Genomic DNA, 19,609 nt, shown 5'->3' on the forward strand with positions numbered 1-19,609 from the left:
AAACTTCCCCCACCTGGTGAAAGAAATAGACTTACAAGTCCAGGAAGCCCACAGAACCCCAAACAAAAGGAATCCAAAGAGGACCACACCAAGACACATCATAATTAAAATGCCAAGAGCAAAAGACAAAGAGAGAATATTAAAAGCAGCAAGAGAAAAACAGTTAATTACCTACAAGGGAGCACCCATACGACTGTCAGCTGACTTCTCAATAGAAACTATGCAGGCCAGACGGGAGTGGCAAGAAATTTTCAATGTGATGAATAGCAAGAACCTACAACCAAGATTACTCTACCCAGCAAAGCTATCATTCAGAATTGAAGGGCAGATAAAGAGCTTCACAGATAAGAAAAAGCTGAAGGAGTTCATCACCACCAAACCAGTATTATATGAAATGCTGAAAGGTATTCTTAAAGAAGAGGAAGAAGAAAAAAGTAAAGATAAAAATTATGAACAACAAATACATATCTATCAACAAGTGAACCTAAAAATCAAGTGAATTAAAAACCTGAGGAGCAGAATAATCTGGTGAATATAATAGAATCAGGGGCATAGAAAGGGAGTGGACTGATAATTCTCAGGGGGAAAGGGGTATGGGGGATTCATGAAGAGAATGGACAAAAATCATACACCTATGGATGAGGACAGTGGCGGGGAGGTAAGGGCAGAAGGTGGGGTGGGAAAGGGGTGGAGGGGAGCTATGGGGGGAAAAAGGAGAAATAATTGTAATAATCTGAATAAAGATTTATTTAAAAAAAAAAAAAAAACAGTTTGTCTCCACCAGGTTACCAGTTACCAGCCCTACTTGTACTCAGGAAACACCATCTCAAGACACTGTCACAATGTCATTTTGTGTCCAGATCTCCTGACCTCCCCAAATCAAGGATGATGGGCCAGATATACAAAGCTCCAGATGCCTGGCAAGTGGTAAAACAAGCATCGTAATCAAACATGTACTATAATTAATGATTTGGCATGTCCTAGAGATTTTTTTTTCTACATGCCTTCTTAATGGGAGACTGTTCTACTCAAAATATGGATGATCAATTGAAGGGGAACCTGTACTCTAGTCTATCTCTCACTCAACATAGACATAGCCACCCAATAATCAGTCTTTTTTAAAAAATAATTTATTGATTTCAGAGAGGAAGGGAGAGGGAGAGACAGATAGAAACATAAATGATGAGAGAGAATCATTGATTGGCTACCTCTTGCACACCCCACACTTGGAATTGAGCCCACAACCCAGGCATGTGCCCTGACTGGGAATCGAATCATGACCTCCTTGTTCATAGGTCTATGTTCAACCACTTAGCCACACTGGTCAAGCCGAAATTCACTTATTAAATCTAATAGTTTCCTGATGGAGTATTTAGGGTTTTCTATGTACCATATCATGTCATCTGCAAATAATGACAGTTTTACTTCCTCTTTTCCAATTTGGATGCCTTTTATCTCTTCTTGTCTGATTGCTGTGGCTCGGACTTCTAGTATTACGTTGAATAAGATTGGTGAAAGCATACCTGTCTTGTTCCTGTTCTTGGGGGAAATGATTCTAGTTTTTGCCCATTGAGAATGATGTTCACTCTAGATTTGTCATATATGGCCTTTATTATGTTGAAGCATGATCCCTCTCTTCTCATTTTGCTGGGAGTTTTTGTCAAAAAGGGTACTGGATTTGGTCGAATGCTTTTTCTGTATCTATTGTTATGATCATGTGATTTTTATTTTTCATTTTGTTTATGTGATGTGTCAGATTTATTTATTTATTAAATATGTTTTTGTTGATTTCAGAGAGGAAGGGAGATGAAGAGAGAGATAGAAACATCAATGATGAGAGAGAATCATTGATTGGCTGCCTTTTGCACACCCCTCACTGGGAATCAAACCTGCAACCCCAGCATGTGCCCTGACCAGGAATCAAACCTCAACCTGATTCATAGGTCAATGCTCAACCTCTGAACCACATTGGGTGGGTGATGTATCACATTTATTGACTTGCAAATATTGTACTAGCCTTGCATCTCTGGAATAAATCTCACTTGATTATGGTACATGATCTTTTTAAAATAATGCTGGATCCAATTTGCTAAAATTCTGTTGAGGATTTTAGCATCTGTGTTCATCAGAGATATTAGCCTGTAATATCTTTCTTTGTAGTGTCTTTATCTGGTTTTGGAATTAGGAAAATGCTGGCTTTGTAAAAAGAGCTTGTAAGTGTTCCGCCCACTTGAATTTTTTGAAATAGTTTGAGGAGGATATGTGTTAGTTCTTCTTTGAATGTTTGGTAAAATTCTGTAAATCCATCCAGTCCCCAGGACTTTTGTTTGCTAGGAGTTTTTAAATTACTGCTTCAAATTCATCAGTTGTTTTTGGCCTATTAAGGTTTTCTGATTCTTTCTGATTGGATTTTGGAAGATTGTATGTTTCTAGAAATGTGTCCATTTAACCTGATTGTCCAGTTTATTGGCATATAGTTGTTTGTAGTATTTGTTACAAACTTTTGTATTTCTGTGGTGTCCATTGTTATATGGTCTCTTTCATTTCTGATTTTATTTATTTGGGTTTTCTCTCTTTGTTCATATTTTTATTTGTTTGTTTCCTTTTCACAGAAGGAGAAAGGCAGCTGTCTTCCCAGGGCCAGTAACTGTGCTGGCCAAGATGTCTCACCACAGGAGCCCCACAAGATCTCTTTGTATCTTGATGAGTCTGGCAATGGGTTCATCAATCTTGTTCAGTGGTCAGCAAACTCATTAGTTAACAGAACGGCAAACCATGGCTCGTGAGCTGCATGTTGCTCAGGAGCTGCTGTTTGCCGAACACTGATCTTGTTTATCTTTTCAAAAGACTAGCTCTTGGATTCATTGATCTTTTGTATTGTCTTTGTTTTTTTTTATTAAGTTTCTATGTCATTATTTTCGCTCTGATCTTTATTATTTTCTTCCTTCTCATTCTGGGCTTTTCTTGTTTTTCTCTTTCTAATTCATTTAGTTGTAGGGTTGGACAGTTTATTAATGCTTTTTTAAAAATATATTTTTATTAATTTCAGAGAGGAAGGGGGAGGGAGGAGAGATAGGAACATCAGTGATGAGAGAGAATCATTAATTGGCTTCCTCCTGCATGCCCCCTAATGTTGATTGAGCCTGCAACCTGGGCACATGCCCTGGTCAGGAATGGAATCATGACCTCCTGGTTCATAGGTCGAGGGTCAACCACTGAGCCACACTAGCTGGACAATTAATGCTTTTTCTTGTTTTTTAAGATAGGCTTGTAATGCTATGAAGTTCCCTCTCAGGACTGTTTTCACAGTATCCCATAAGTTTTGGGTGGTTTTGTGTTAATTTTCATTTGTTTTCAGGAAATTTTTAATTTCCTTCTTCACCTCATTGCTAACTCATTCATTGTTTAATAACATGCTATTTATTTATTTGAATGGTTTTGAGTTATTTTTTTATTGTAGTTGATTACTAACTTTATGACATTGTAATCTGAGAAGATGCTTTGGTATGATATCAATCTTGTTGAATTTGTATAGATTTTGTGTCCTAACATATGATCTATCTATGAAAATGTTCCATGTGTGCTTGAGAAGAATATTTTATTGCTTTGGGTTGAAATATTCTGTAAATATCAGTTAGATCAATCTGATCTAGTGTATCATTTAAGGCCTCTCTTTCTTTGTTGAGTTTTTGTCTGTAATATCTATCCAGTGATGTCAGTGGTATGTTAAAGTCCCCTACTATGACTGTATTGCTGTCAATCTTCCTTAAAGTCCATCAAGAGATATTTTATATATTTGGGTGTTCCTCTAATGGATGTATATATGTTTACCAAGGTTATATTTTCTTGTTGAATCATTCCCTATAGTCTTATGAAGTGGCCTTCTTTGTCTCTTGTTATGGCCTTTGTTTTGAAGTCTATTTTGTCAGATGTGAATATTGCTACCCCAGATTTTTTTTCCTTTCCATTTGCATGGAATATTTTTTCCCATATCCTACTGCTCAGTCTATGTGTATCTTTTGTTCTTAGGTGGCTCTCTTGTAAATAGCATATATATGGGCCATATTTTCTTATCTGTTCAGTCATCCTATGTCTTTCGACTAGAGCATTTAATCAATTTACATTTAAGGTTATTATTGATATTTATTACTATTTTTATTTTCTTTATGTCTATGATCTTCTTTCCTTTTCTTCTTCTTAAAGCAGTCTCTTTAACATTTTTTGCATTGCTGATTTGGTGGTAATCTACTCCTTGAGCCTTTTTTTTCTGTCTGAAAAACTTTTTATTTCACCTTCAATATTAAATTATACCCATGCTGGATACAGTAGTCTTGGATTTAGATCCTTACTTTTATTACTTTGAATACTTTATTCCACTCCCTTCTGGCCTGAAGTATTCCTATTGAGAATTTAGCTGACATTCTAATGGAAACTCCTTTGTAGGTAATTTTCTGTCTCTCTCTTGCTGCCTTTATGATTATTTCTTTGTCTTGCCCTACCGGGTTTGGCTCAGGGGGTAGAGCATAGGCCCACAGACCAAAGGTCATGGGTTCAATTCTTATCAAGGGCATGTACCTTGGTTGTAGGCTCAATCCCAAGCCCTGGTCTAGGCACATGCAGCGATGTCTCATATTGCTGTTTCTCTCTCTCTGTCTCTACCTCTCCCTTCCACTCTCTCTAAAAATCAACCAAAAAATGTCATAAGGCTAGGATTAAGAACCACAACAAAATAATAAAAGATTCTTTCTTTGTCTATAACATTTGCCATTTAAATTATGATGTGTCTAAGTGTGGGTCACTTTGGGTTCATATTTTTTAAAATATATTTTCATTGATTTCAGAGATAAGGGAGAGAGAGAGAGAGAGAGAGAGAGAGAGAGAGAGAGAGAGAGAGAGAGAGAATGAGAGAGAATAATTGATTGACTGCCTCTTGTATGCCCCACACTGGAGCAAGCCCACAACCGAGGCATGTGCCCTGACTGAAAACCTAACTATGACCTTCTGGTTCATAGGTTGACACTCAACCACTGAGCCATGCCACCAGGCTTTCTTTGGGTTTATCTTGATTGGTACTCTCTGTGCCTCTTGAACTTGTCTGACATTTTCCATCAACAGATTGGGGAAGTATTAGTATTCTGTCACTATTTCTTCAAACAGGTTCTCTGTTCCTTGCTAACATTCTTCCCCTTCTGATATTCCTATGATATAGATATTGTTATGTTTCATGTTGTCCCAGAGCTCCCTTATACTATTTTTCTCCTTTTTAACTCTTTTTTCTGTTTCCTGTTGTAATTGGGTATTTATTTCTACCTTGTCTTTCAAATCACTAATTTGATCCTCTGCTGCATCCAATCTACTTTTAATTACTTGCAGTGAGTTTTTGATGTCTGATATGCTATTCTTTATTTCTGTCTGATTCTCGTTCATTGTTTCTATTTCCTTTTTTATGCTGTTTTAGTTTTCACTGAGTTCCTTGTAATTTGTACTAAGTTCTTTAAGCATCTTTATAACTATTACTTTGAACTCTATGTCTGATAGGTTGCTTGGCTCCATTTCATGTAGTTCTTTTTCTGGAGATTCCTCCTCATCTTTCACTTTTGGGGTTGTTTCTTTGTCTCCCCATTTTAGAAGTCTCTTTGTTTTTTTTTTATATATGTATTAGATAAAACTTTTATGCCTCCCAGTCTTTGTGGGATAGCCTTGTGTAGAAAGTGTCTTGAGTGGTCCAGTGATACAGTCTCTTTGTTTTCATGAGCTGGATGCTCTGGAAATGCCCCTTGTGTGTGTTATTTGGGCTCTCCTGTTGATGCCCCATTCATGGGAGGGATGTCCTCTCTGACTTGCTGACAATGAGGCTCAACCCCAACCTTGTCATGCCAGCTGTTATATACATGCTTACAGAACAGAACAAGACACAGCAGGACCAAACAAAAAACAACAACAAAAAAATAAAGTTATGCAAAGCAACAACAGGTCCCTCCATGCTGTCTCAAAGGGTTAGAGAGCCTTCTCTTTTACTGCTGCATAGTATACCATGGTGTAAGTGTACCGCAGCTTTTTTATCCACGCATCTACTGATGGGCACTTGGGCTGTTTCAAGATCTCAGCTATTATATATTGTGCTGGTATGAACACAGGGGTTCATACATTCTTTCTAATTGATGTTTTGGGTTTTTTAGAATATATTCCTAGTAGTGGGATCACTGCGTTAAATAGCAGTTCCATATTTAATTTTCTGATGACCTGGAGAGAATTATGCTAAGCAAAATAAGCCCATTAGAGCCCTGGCTGGTTTGGATCAGTGGATGGAGCATTGACCTGTGGACTGAAGGGTCCCGGGTTCCATTCAGGTCAGGGGCATGTGCCTGGGTTGTGGGCTCAGTCCCCAGCTGGGGACATGTGGGAGTTAGCTGATCAATGAATCTCTCTCATCATTGATGTTTTTGTCTCTTTCTCCCTCTGCCTTCCTCTCTGGAATCAATAAAAAAAATTAAAAAAAATTAAGCCAGTCAGAGAAAGACAAGTATCACATGATCTCACTTATACATGGAATCTAATGAACAAAATAAACTGATGAACAAAATAGATCCAGAGATAGAAGCATAGAACAAATTTCGGAATCTCAGAGAGGAGGTGGGGGAGGGGGGATGGGTGGGAAGAGATCAATCAAAGAACTTGTATGCATAACTCATGGATATAGACAATAGGGTGTAGAAGGCCTGAGGTGGGGGAGGGTATGGCAGGGTCTCTCTTTTCCATGTCCAGCACAGAAAGAGAGATGACCCAGTTCTTTGAGTAAGGGGCTGGGGATTGAGAAATAAAAGGAAGAGACAAGACACAGAGATAGAAGGAAAAAGCTGGGACCGGGTGGACTGCTGCCCTCTTCTGATGGAGAGACAGTGACCCAGAGCCAATGCAGCATGTTTATTTTATACCCCAAATACCAGGAAGCTTTCACCAAAAACTTAAGATAAAGGAGCTTGGGTGGGCCCAGGTCGTATTCATTCCTGGTGCTTGACTGTATTTACATATCAAAACCCACTTCCCTACATCTGGGCAAAGATAAGAGTCAATGCTGAGAACACATCTGCCTTTTTGGTAAGATGTGTAACCAAGACGCAGCTTTGCCTGTTGCCTTGGGTCCAGCTGACAATTATTAAGGAAGAATGCCCACGTACCTTCCCAGGCTCTCTCTACATGGGGGGAATGGGGACAGGCTAGAAAGGGTCAATGGGGGAGCCAGAGGGCCATATGTGATACTTTCAATAATAAAGGTTTAATTAAAAAAACAAACAAACCACAAAACAAAGCAACAACCACAGGAAAAACTTAGGAAAAAGAAGGGAAAGCAAAGCAAAAAAAAAAAAAAAAAAAAAAAAAAAAGATAAAAAGAATACTAAAAGGCACAAGACCAAAGACTGAGAGAGGATATAAAAAAAAAAAGGGTGGTGCCCTGACCGGTTTGGCTCAGTGGATAGAGTGTCGGCCTGCGGACTGAGAGGTCCCAGGTTCGATTCCGGTCAAGGGCATGTACCTTGGTTGCGGGCACATCCCCAGTGGGGGGTGCGCAGGAGGCAGCTGATCAATGTTTCTCTCTCATCGATGTTTCTAACTCTCTATCCCTCTCCCTTCCTCTCTGTAAAAAATCAATAAAATATATTAAAAAAAAAAAAAAAGGGTGGAAACAAGAAGGTGAAAGGTAAAGAATTTTGTTTACTTTATCTTATCTGGGCAAATCCTGAACTTCTTAACTCCAGAGATTAAAAAGCAACAATGGAAAATGGAGCTTCGGGAAAAAAAAGCAAACCCTAACTGAAAGAGTAAAGTTTTTTTTTTACAGCTGTCCGTTTTATCTTAACTCTCCAAGGTCATGCAATGATCCCTTGTACTTTTTTTTTTTGCATTTAATTGATTACTAATCATTATAGTGACTAGGATGTACCATTTTTAAAATATATTTTTATTGATTTCAGAGAGGAAGGGAGAGGAAGAGAGATAGAAATATCAATCTCTACTTGGGATCGAGCCCGCAACTTGGGCATGTGCCCTTGACTGGAATTGAACCCGGGACTCTTCAGTCCACAGGCTGACGCTCTATCCACTGATCCAGACCAGCTAGGCACTGCTAGGGCTTTAGAAAAACTGAGCCATCAAAGAAATAGGCTTAGGAAACAAGTTACAGAGGCAAAAGAAGGGGCTGTTGGAGCTTAGGAGAGAGAAAGGTAAAGGTAATGTGCCTTGGGAGATGAAGAAGGGGACAGAGAAGGCGCAGGTGTGCTCCCAAGAAGGAGAGCACTTTGCCAGATTTCTTCTTCTTTTTCTAAAAATTTACTTTTATTTATTTATTTTTATTGTCCTTTATTTTATTTTATTTTATTTTTCCACCATCATTTATTTGCCAGATTTCTTAATACCACCTGGGGCCAAGGAACCCTTCCCTGCGGCCTTCACTTTGAGCTCCTTGAATTTCTCCTGCTCCTCTTTTTGCTTCTGCTTGAATGCCTTATCTTCCTCATCCATGTCCTTGGCCTGCTTCTTGGGCGGCTTCAGGGGCTTCTTCTTGCCACCTTCCTGGCCAGACATGGCACCTGCCACCCCTTCCCCAGACCTTGCCACTGGAACCTGACACATCTCTATTTTAAAGTATGAGAGGCTTAGGTTCAGTCAATCAGGCAACACATTTATAAAACACCCCTGACGTGCCAGGCTCTGTTCTAAGCCTTCAGGTTACAGCAGTCAACAAGACTGATATTTGTCTCTGCCCTCATTGAGTTTATAGTCTGGGAAGGAAGGCCAACATCAACAAAGTGCAGAGTGAAAGAACAGCCTCTCAGATGTTCCTTTTATTTTATTTTATCCTATTTCTTGAGGTGGAGTTGAGAGGGTTAATTTGAAAGTAGGCAGATAGGGCAGACATTACTAGTGGAAAACAAAGGCAGGTGGAACATAGGCAGGGGCAGACATGGCAGTTTGAGCAAGCCTAATCACAGAAACCAACCAAGAAGAAATAATAAAGTGTTTCTGGACTCAAAGTGGGAGGCATGGAAAACCAAGGGAGGGCCTTCTGCAACAAGATGTATGAACGCATAGAAACGAAGAAAGTTCAGGTCTGTTGCTGGGCAAGAACAATGAGGGAATCCAGCAGGTGATGACACTGGTAGACATAGAGCAGGCTTGTAGCAAATATATACCCCTGGACTACAAGGCTTAAGGTAGGCAGCCCATTGTTGGACCCCCCCTCCCCATGAGGGGAATCTGAATATGCTTGTAATAAATTTTCCACACTTTTGCTTAAATCTTCTGGTCCGTAGAGCTCATTCTTTGGCATCGTGAGACATGACCCCGGGTAACACCTTGACTCACCATTCCAGTTATCAGAGTCACCTCCTGGTTGCCCCCAGGTATCCAACCAATCACTGGAGGCCGAATAAAACAAGATGCAAATCCAATGAGCAGAACCCACTCCAACCATACAACAGACAGGCAGAGGAGAGAAGGAGCCTGTTAAAGATGGCTGATTTAAAAAGAGGGATATATAAGTCTGAGTAGAAATATTAGTGGGCAAAAAAAATCTTCATTTTCTGATATTCTTCCAAATAAATAATGAAAGAATTTTTTTTCCTTTTTTAAGGATTCAAAAATGGCTTAGAAAAAATGTCCCATTTCCTCAGATTCTAGTATTGGTTACTAAGCAAAACAGTTTCTAATAACTGATGAGATAACACTAGAAGTTATCAGGCAAAAAATACTAAAGGACCTACTATAATGAATTATGGAGAGAAGCTGTTCAGTAAGAAATCTTGTCTAGATAGAGAAAGAAGACCCATTTTCCAAGCATAGATTCCCAGCCTCCTGTGGATTCTAAACCCAATATTCTTCCAATAAGGTGATTTTCTGCTTAAAATTTTCCTGGTTGGTTTCTATTATTTGTAACCAAGAACTCTGGTATAGCAACCATTTCAGACATTTATGGACCAGAAAACAAGTCACCAAAAGACATTTCCAACCCCCTTTGTGCTCAGCACAAAGCAGGGCACACAAGCTGTCTCAATAAAATCTGGGGGGCTGAATCACTCAGTACGTTCATAAATACCTGCCAGAAGATGTTCTAGGTCCTGAGGTTACAAAGCTAGTAAGAGCTAGCTGCTGCTTTCAAAGATGTTCCACATGCACCTTAGGCCCAAAATATCCAAAGCTGAGGGTATCATCTTTCCTGCTTCCTCGTAACTCATGTATCAAATCATACCCTGCTTCTCTCTCTCTCTGGGCCTCGCCAGCAGCCTCACCGCTCTCTCCCTAGAGATCAGCAGTTCAGCCTGTTCGCCAGGAGCCTGGGGTGGCTGTTGATCAGCCCTGCCTCTCTGATCAGGCCCGGAGATGCTGACTGGCATAGAAACCGACCAATCAGAACCTTCTGGGTGAACTGGGAAGGCAAAACCTAAGGTGGGGGCTAAGGAGGGGTTTTAAGGGCAACAGCTCTTTGGTGTAAGGTGTAAGAAAGCAGTTTAATTTTTTAATGACCAGTTTGGCAATATAGTGCATATGGCTGGCTATCAGTCCAGATATAGGGATTATGTGTTTTTGTCTGCCAAGAGCATCTCCTCCTGTTGAAAAAGGCTTCCCCCCCATTTAAGCAATCCTATCCTATATAATCTATCTATACTACTAAAAGGGTAATATGCTAATTAGACCAGGTTGACCGGCCATCTTCCAGATGTTCAACTTCCTTCTGGACAAAGCCATGGTGGTGGGGTCCAAGGCAGAGGCAGTTAGGGGTGATCAGGCCAGCAGGGGAGGGCAGTTGGGGCGAGATCAGGCTGGCAGGGGAGGGCAGTTGGGGGCGAGATCAGGTCGGCAAGGGAGGGCAGTTAGGGGTGATCAGGCAGGCAGAGGCAGTTAGGGGCGATCAGGCAGGCAGGCAGGTGAGTGGTTAGGAGCCCATGGTCCCAGATTGCGAGAGGGATATCCAACTGCTAGTTTAGGCCCGATCCCTGTAGGATTGGGCTTAAACTGGCAGTTGGACATCCCCCAAGGGGTCCTCGATTGGAGAGGGTGCAGGCTGGGCTGAGGGAACCCCCCTCCGTGCATGAATTTCGTGTACCAGGCCACTAGTATCATACATAACCACTGTTTTACTATTCAATAGAATGGAGAGATTTGGTGGGAGTTGTGGCTGTGGAGCTGGATGGAGCAGTTGATTGAATCTCTCTGCACTGTGTATTCCTAGAAGTGATGGGTCAAAAGCTAGACTTACTAAAAATTTATATGTAGTTCAATTCATAGCCAGAATGATTTTACCAATTTATAACACAGTATAAGACCACCTCTCTCTCCACATCCATTGGTATTTAAATATGTACACTGGAATTCGACACACCGACTTTATAATAATCTACCTATTAGGTATCTCTTATAGTGGGAAATAATTACTCTCTATGGGGTTATTTTAAGAAATTGGTTAGAGTAAACCTAGAAGTGAGATGGGCCCTCAGGGGAGTTTATAACTTTGGTGAAAAAGGTAAAAAATTTGAGGTTGTTGGTAGACATGATATCATGAAAGAAAAAAACAACAAATCACCCTGTCCAGTGTGGCTCAGAGGTTGGAGTGATACCCTATACACCTGAAGGTAGTGGGTTTGATTCCCAGTTAGGGCAGGGTTTCAGGTTCTATCCCTAATCCATGTTTTTTTTCTCTGTCCCTCCCTTTCTCTAAGATCAATGAACAAACAAACAAAAACACCTGTTTCTTTCTTTTAATTTTTTTTTATTAATTGATTGATTTTAGAGAGAGAGGAAGGGAGAGAGAAGCATTGATTTGTTTTTTTCCATTTAATTATGCATTCATTGGTTGATTCTGTTTTAAAAAATATATTTTTATTGATTTCAGAGAGGAAGGGAGAAGAGAGAGAGATAGAAACACAGGTGATGAGAGAATCATTGATTGGCTGCCTCCTGCTCGCCCCAGACTAGAGATTGAGCCTGCAACCCAGGCATATGCCCTTGACAGGAATTGAACCCAGGACCCTTCAGTCTGCAGTCCAATGCTCTATCCACTGAGCCAAACCAGCCAGGGCTTGATTTATTCTTGTATGTGTGCTGACCAGAGATCGAACCCAAACCTTGGCATATCTGGACAACACTCTATCCAATTCAACTACCCGACCAGGGCCAAACCTGTGTTTTTATAAACTGTCTCCCAACTTTCCTCCTCCCTTCCATCAGGTGTTAGGCAAGAATAATAAAAAGGTGGTTCTGGGGAAAAAAAAAAAAAGAAAAAAAAAAGAAACAAACAAACAAAAAAAGGTGGTTCTGGTCCTTAATTATCTCGTAGTAGTAGGGATTCCAAAATGTCATCAAACATTGTCATTGAATTACACTTCTAGTTTCCTTAGGCATTTACTTTATTTATTTATTTTTATTTTAATATATTTTTTTATTGATTTTTTTACAGAGAGGAAGGGAGAGGGATAGAGAGCCAGAAACATCGATGAGAGAGAAACATCGATCAGCTGCCTCCTGCACACACCCCACCGGGAATGTGCCTGCAACTGAGGTACATGCCCTTGACCGGAATCGAACCTGGGGCCCTTTAGTCCGCAGGCCAACGCTCTATCCACTGAGCCAAACCGGTTAGGGCCTTAGGCATTTACTTTAAAGAACAGGACTTGCTACTCAGGCAGATTTACCATGAAGCTATTGAAGTTTAAGGCTTCAGGTACTACACCTGTTCCGGACCATTCTTGTGAGGTCTGTAGAAGTTTTACAATCATAATTTTATATTTTTCTTTAAATATGTTTCTATTGATTTTAAAGAGGGAGCAGAACGGAGAAAAACATTGATTGGCTGCCTCCTACACGTCTCCCCCTCCTTCTTCTACTAGGGATGGAGCCTGCAACCCATCCCTGATGGGGTGGGGAGGTAGGAGAGTGGAACCCCAGACCTCTGGGTATACCCAATGACGCTAAACCAATTGAGCCACACTGGCCAGGGCTATATTCTTTTTTTGTTGTTGTTTTGTTAATCCTCACCTATGTATATTTTCCCATTGATTTTCAGAGAGGGTGGAAGGCAGGGGAAGAGACAGAAACATCAATATGAGAGAGACACATCGATTGGTTGCCTCCCACTGGAGCCTTGACCAGGGATGGGGATGGAGCCTGCAACTGAGGCATATGCCCTTGACTTGAACCCAACCTGCCTGGGACCCTTCAGTCCCCAGGCTGATGCTCCATCCACTGAGCCAAACTGGCTAGGGCTATATTCTTTTTTCTTAGAGAGACTTCCAAAGTTGTATTAGCTTCAGGCCCTACAGATCTGCCCAAGTGATGATACATAAGCACTGAAATGGTTCTATAAAACACCTAATATGCTCTACTTTTTACTTCTCCCCAGCCTCTTCTCAATTCACTGTGCACCAAGAGAAGCATTACTTGGTTATTAGGTTTCCATCTTCTGGTCTTCTGTATGTGCTAAGTGCCAAAGCAATTGTGTATCCTAGTGTTGTCGGTAGTTAGACAAACATGAGCTGAGCAGGGCTGATGGGCTAGGTACAGAAGGCCACCAGGGTGGAAAGCCCCAGGTGCCTAGCAAGGGACAATCAATTGCAGGGTGGGACCTCGCCCCCAGGGTGACTTTTCTCCCCAAGCTTATCGCTGGTCAGGCTGGTTTAGACCCCCTGACCTTTCCTCCCTAGAGATAACATCTATGCCTCAGTTGTATTTCAGCTCCAGGTCCAGATAAGCAACAAAACCAGCTATGGTTGCCTAAGCATTGAATGACCCCCTACCCTGGTAACCGCCAATCAATCAGTGGAGATCACAAGCCTGAATGGACACACCTGGAAAACTGATGAATATTCTATTGAATCTTCCCCTGGGACCTCCCCTAAAATCTCGGGAGCACACCAGTTCCTTTTCCTTTTCCTTTTCCTTCCCCTCCGCCTCCCTGCCTGGGGCACTTTACCTTTGGCTTCCTCACTCCCAAGCTCCAAGGGTCCTTCCTTTACTTCTGTAACTTGTTTCCTAAGTCCATTTCTTTTAGGAATTACTTTTCTACCTCTGTAATTTACCAGATAAATGTTCTCTTACAGTTTGGGTCTAGACTCTGAACTCTTTCCTAGCCAGAACCCAAGTATTGAGGTTGCTGAACCCAGGTTTGGTCTGACCCCATTGGTCATACACCTGGTGCTGCTCTGCTGCCTACAACACTAAGTCCATCACTAGCACATGTGGGGACTAAAAAATTGATAATGCTTTTTATCTCATCTTATAAATTCTTCTGGCTGGGCTAATTACCAGGGACAGATTAACAGGAGAACATAAATTTTTAAATTGATAACCCCCCCACCCCCAAGATTTGTTAAATTTTAGAAATCCTAAATGTATACTCAAGCGTTTTTATAAATTTATTCATTTGAAAACAGTTGGTTTTGGAGACTATGTCCTTATTTCAGCCCCAGAAAACTAGGCTGTATACAGGGAGGACATGGAGGCGAACGAATAAAACATGGGTGTGCAAGGGATGCCTGCGCCTGTTAAACTCAAGGGACTGGGGGGTACAAATTATATGACTGGAGGAAGTAGAAAGGGGAGAACTTTGAAGTCTGCCCCCATTCTAGGCCCAGTCAGCTCAGCTGATGACCTTGCGCAATCACTTATCCTCACTTATCCTCTCTCAGCTCGGCTTTCCTTACATGCAAATGGAAGGGAGGTAATGTACGCAAAGCGGCTAGCTTGGGCGTGGCGCCGCGGGGCGCCAGTAGCGCTCGGAGAACGGATAGACAGGGCGTGGAGTGTGTAGACCCGACCATCCCGAGCGGGTGCGGCGAGCCTTCGGGGCGCCAGGATTGGCCAAGATCTGGGCTCACACCCTTCTGGCGCCGGTTCTTTTCCCAGCGGGAATCCAAACCGTCGGGGTGTCTTCAGAGGCTGGACTTCGGCGCCCTCAGCAGCCGGGCGCTTAAACTCCTCCCTCGTACCTGGTGGCACGCAGCCCCGCAGCGCCTCGCTGGCGAACTGGTCTGTGCTGAAGAAGAGCACCCGCCAGGGCGGCTATTCGCCCACTCGGGCGCCCCTGGCATCCTCCTCGCCACGTGGCCCGCGGAGCCGGCCAGTACGAACCACTGGAGTTGGTCCCCCGCCAGCCCGCTACCCACTGGCAAGGGCCCCCAGCAGCGCCGCACTAGCTGCGCATCACCATCACCGTGGGCGGACTGCCCTGCGCCGGCGCATCCGGGTGAGGGTTAGCGAGCCTTTCTTTTTTTTTTTCCTTTTTTATTTTATTCTTTGAAAATGGAAAGTTTAATACATGCGTATGGGCAATTCACATAAGCATGGAAATGCCAAAGGCAGTGAGACAACATTGGGTATATATGTCATTTTGGATAAAGGAGAAAAGGGGGTAGGGTTGCGGACTTAGACTTTAAAAGTGAGAATGGCCCCCTGCCTGGCTCAGTGGTTGAGAGTGGATTCCTGGTAAAGGCCCTGCCAACTGCATCCCCAGTGTAGGACTTGCGGGAGGCAGCCGATCAATGATTCTCTGTCTTCATTGATGTTTCCATTTCTCTCTCCCTCTCCCTTCCTCTCTGAAATCAATAAAAACATATTTTTAAAAAAGTGACAATGAATGATTTACAGGTAGTTGAGGAAGAGTGGAGCACGTGGCTTGCAAATTGTTGCTAGGCAACTCAGAAACAATGGGAGACAGGATGTATCTAGTTAACACACCCCTAACTGAAGCCCTCCTGTTTATCATTCTTTAAAATATTTTTATTTATTTTTGGTTAATCCTCACCACAGGATATTTTTTTTCCCATTGCTTTTCAGAGAGTGGAAGGGAGGGAGAGGGAGAGGGAGAGGGAAAGAGAGAGACAGGTGAGAGAGACACATGGACTGATTGCCTCCTGCATGTGCAGGACCAGGGGGCCGGGAGCAATCCAAAACCCAGCCAAGTGCCCTTGACTGGTAATCGACCCCTCAGACCTTTCCGTGCAAGAGCCCAATGCTCTAACCACTGAAAATACCGGCCAGGACTAAAACATTGATTTTTAGGGAGAGAAACATCAGTTTGTTTTTCCATTTATTTATGCATTCATTGATTGATTCCTCTATGTGTGCTGACTGGGACTGAAAGCAAAGCCTTGGCATATTTGGATGATGCTCTAACCAACTGAGCTACCAGACCTGGACCCCATTATCATGCTTAATTCAAATGAGGCTAAGGCCAACATCCTAAGACTTCCTTCCTGAAACAGGTTTTTCTATCTGAATCTCTTGGACAGGGAAGGGGGCTGGGGAATCAAGGGTTCTTTCTGAGTCTTGTTTCTTAATTATCACCTTGAAATCAGTATCCCAAAAGCAAAACTTTTAGTCCCCTTTAAGATGTAAAATTTAGTATACATTGGAAAAAGATGGCACTTTGGGACTGACAAATTGCAGAAAAGCATTCCCTTAGTAAATCAATTAGAAAAAAATGTTGCCAATTCCTCCTGGCTGATTTAGCTTTGAACCAAGCCACATGGCAAGTGGTTCATGAGCTTTATTTCCATCTCCATTCATCTTTTTTTGGAGCATCCACATGAAGACCACAACCTGTACAGTTACCATGGCAGCTCTGGGTCCCTAGTTTATTTCAAATATGTTACTGAGAACATATGCAAATGCTTTTTGAGCCAAGACCAATTATGTCTATCAGTACTCCATGAGATTCATCACTGCGTCAGAGGATATTGATGTTTCCCAAAGTTTGCTCTTCAGAGCCTTGCCAGTAGATTAATTAGTGTTGATTTCCCAGGCTGTTTGCTGGCACGTTACTGGGGAAGAACGGCATTGGTGAGTCTGCAAGCCTTAAAGAACCAACTTTATTTGAAAATGTAGAAATACCTGGCTCTGTACTAGTCTTTGTGATAATAAGAACTCACCTAGAGATAGTGATCTATCTTGAAGTAAAGGAGGAAGAATACAAAGATTTAGACGAGATGCAGTGACTGAGAACATTCTGCAGTTTCCAGTGTGAGGGCAGAATCTGTACTAACTCCTGGTGACCCACCAAGTCCTGAGTCCACCTCCTAAATGTTTAACAGCACAGCTAATGTCTGCATTCAGGATTTTGTGTCTTCTCACCTTACTGAGTTTTTTTGTTTGTTTTTTTTTTCCCTCACCTGAGGATATTTTTCCATTGATTTTTAGGGAGAGTGGAAGAGAGAGGAGAAGAGAGAGGGAAAGACAGAGAAACATCTATGTGAGAGAAACACATCAATTGGTTGCCTCCTGCACGAACCTCTGCCAGGGGGCCAGGGAGGAGCCTGCAACCAAGTACGTGCTCTTGGACCAGAACTGAACCCGGGACCCTTTGGTCCGTAGGCAGACGCTCTATCACACTGAGCCAAGCCGGCAAGGGCCACCTTATTGAGGTTTAAATCTTCATTTAGTCACTTTCCAAGTATTGTCCACATGAGGTCTGCTCTGTAAGGCTGTGTTTTCCTCCTCCAGGGGACCTGGATATGACATGGATGGTGGCCCCTGTTTTCCTTTCAGCTCTAGCATCCCAATGATTCAGGGAATAGAAAACATAAGTACATGAGGCTCCCCCCTTCGCGCCCCCGCCTCCCCCCCCCCCCACACCAGATAACCACCTCAAAGAACTTCGCAGTGAGAGTTGATAAAAGCTGGCTTAATTAATTCTGCAGTACGTAGCATTTTTGCTCGGAAGCCTTAACTCTTGTTCAATATAATTCATTTTCTTGTGCCTTTAAATTTTACTGGGCTCTGAAATAGGGTGGCTTTTATGATAAGAATTGTTTTCCTCCTGAGCTAGAAGCATAGCCATACATAGAACAGTAAGAATAACTTAAATGAGAATGATTACTAAATAACCGCAGCCTCAAAGAGAAGATAGGTAATAACACTTTGCATTCATACACTCCTGCCTTTCATCTGAGTATCTCAAAGGAAGGCAAAATGTACTTGATGCTGTGTTATAGTAGAAAATTACAACTGTGCAATTTCATTATTCTTGAGTGTTTCCTTTCTCAAATATGAAACTGAGTTAAAGCATCTCTAGAATTTAATGTGTATTGATTTTTTTTCCAAATTATAAGATAAAGTTTATTTTAGAAAGTAAAAGTGGTAGTAGAAGTGAGTCAGCTGGGCTGTGTTGGCTCAAGAAGCAAGTCACAGAAGCAAAATAAGGACCTTGGAACTCAGGAGAGGGAAAGGCAAAGGTAATGCCCCTGGGGGAGGAGAGAGGGAGTGGAAAGGCAGGGGCGTGCTCCCCGAGAGGGAGACTGCCAAATGTTTATTGATTTTGAACACAGTTTTCTCTTTCTTTCTTTTTTTTTTTTACCCCTCTAACATCAACCCCGAGTTGCAAAGGCATTGATGGACCACCGCCTTTGAAACATTTGCTCTCGTTGGAGAACAATATAATAATAAGGGATAAATTGACATCTTTCTGAACTGTTTTAAAGTTGTAGGTAGAAAAATAGAGATGAAGATGAAAATAGAACATTTTCTGCTCCCCCAGAATAAATTCAGCCATGGTGCTAACAAACACTTCAAGAACGTGTCTGAGCCCACCTGGCGTGGCTCAGTGTTTGAGTGTCGACCTATAAACCAGGAGGTCATGGTTCAATTCCTGCTCAGGGCACATGCCTGGGTTGCAGGCTCAATCCCCAGTGGGGGGCATGCAGGAGACAGCCGATCACCCTCTCCCTGCCTCTCTGATTTCAGTAATAATTTATTTAAAAAAATGTGTCCAAGAATTGACCTGTCCACTGATTCATAGGATGTGCTCAGTGGTATAAACGGGAAGGAATTATTCCACTTACAGCTCTGAAATACACTACTGTAAACGTTCTGTATATTGATGGTAGAGCTAAAATTCCCCAGAAATGAATTACTACTGATCCTTTTTACACACGCACTTCCTCTTTTTTTTCCAATGTTCTTTTTAAAAAATATATTTTTATTGATTTTAGAGAGGAAGGCAGAGTGAGAGAGAGACAGAAGCATCAATGATAATAGAAAATCATTGATCAGTTGTCTCCTGTACACCCCCTATTGGGGACTGAGCCTGCAACCTGGGCATGTGCCCTGACTGGGAATTGAGCTATGAACTCCTGGTTCATAGGTCCACATTCAACCACTGAGCCATACTGGCCAGGCTCAATGTTCTTTTAAAAAATATTTTTCAACCATGGTTTATATTTTAATACCATTTCACACCAGTTTCATATGTACAGCAGTGTCAGAAAACCTCATACTCTACAGCGTGGTTCCCATCCCACTGCCCCAAGCACCCACCTGGCCCCATACCCAGTCATCTCAACATTATTGACTATATTCCCCATGCTGCTATTCGACTCTGTGGCGATTCTGTAACTTCTTAATTTGTCTCCCTCCCTCCCTCCCTCCCTCCCTCCCTCCCTCCCTCCCTCCCTCCCTCCCTCCCTCCCTCCCTCCCTCCCTCCCTCCCTCCCTCCCTCCCTCCCTCCTTTCTTTCTTTCTTTCTTTCTTTCTTTCTTTCTTTCTTTCTTTCTTTCTTTCTTTCTTTCTGCAACTACTTAATTTGTACTGCTTAATTCCTTCACCTTCTTCACTCAGCTCCCCA

The 19,609-nt window shown here is 42.1% G+C and overlaps 1 protein-coding gene across 1 annotated transcript; it reads right to left on the reverse strand.

The window, feature by feature from the left end:
* Positions 1-8,391: 8,391 nt before the first annotated feature.
* LOC308241882 (translation machinery-associated protein 7-like) lies at positions 8,392-8,583 on the reverse strand (the record flags this gene model as incomplete). Its single annotated transcript, XM_080655562.1, has 1 exon — positions 8,392-8,583. The coding sequence occupies one exon, from the start codon at positions 8,581-8,583 to the stop codon at positions 8,392-8,394; it is 192 nt and encodes a 63-aa protein (XP_080511688.1).
* Positions 8,584-19,609: the final 11,026 nt, after the last annotated feature.

Source organism: Plecotus auritus, assembly GCF_963455305.1.
Source record: "Plecotus auritus genome assembly, chromosome: 2".
Taxonomy (NCBI): domain Eukaryota; kingdom Metazoa; phylum Chordata; class Mammalia; order Chiroptera; family Vespertilionidae; genus Plecotus; species Plecotus auritus.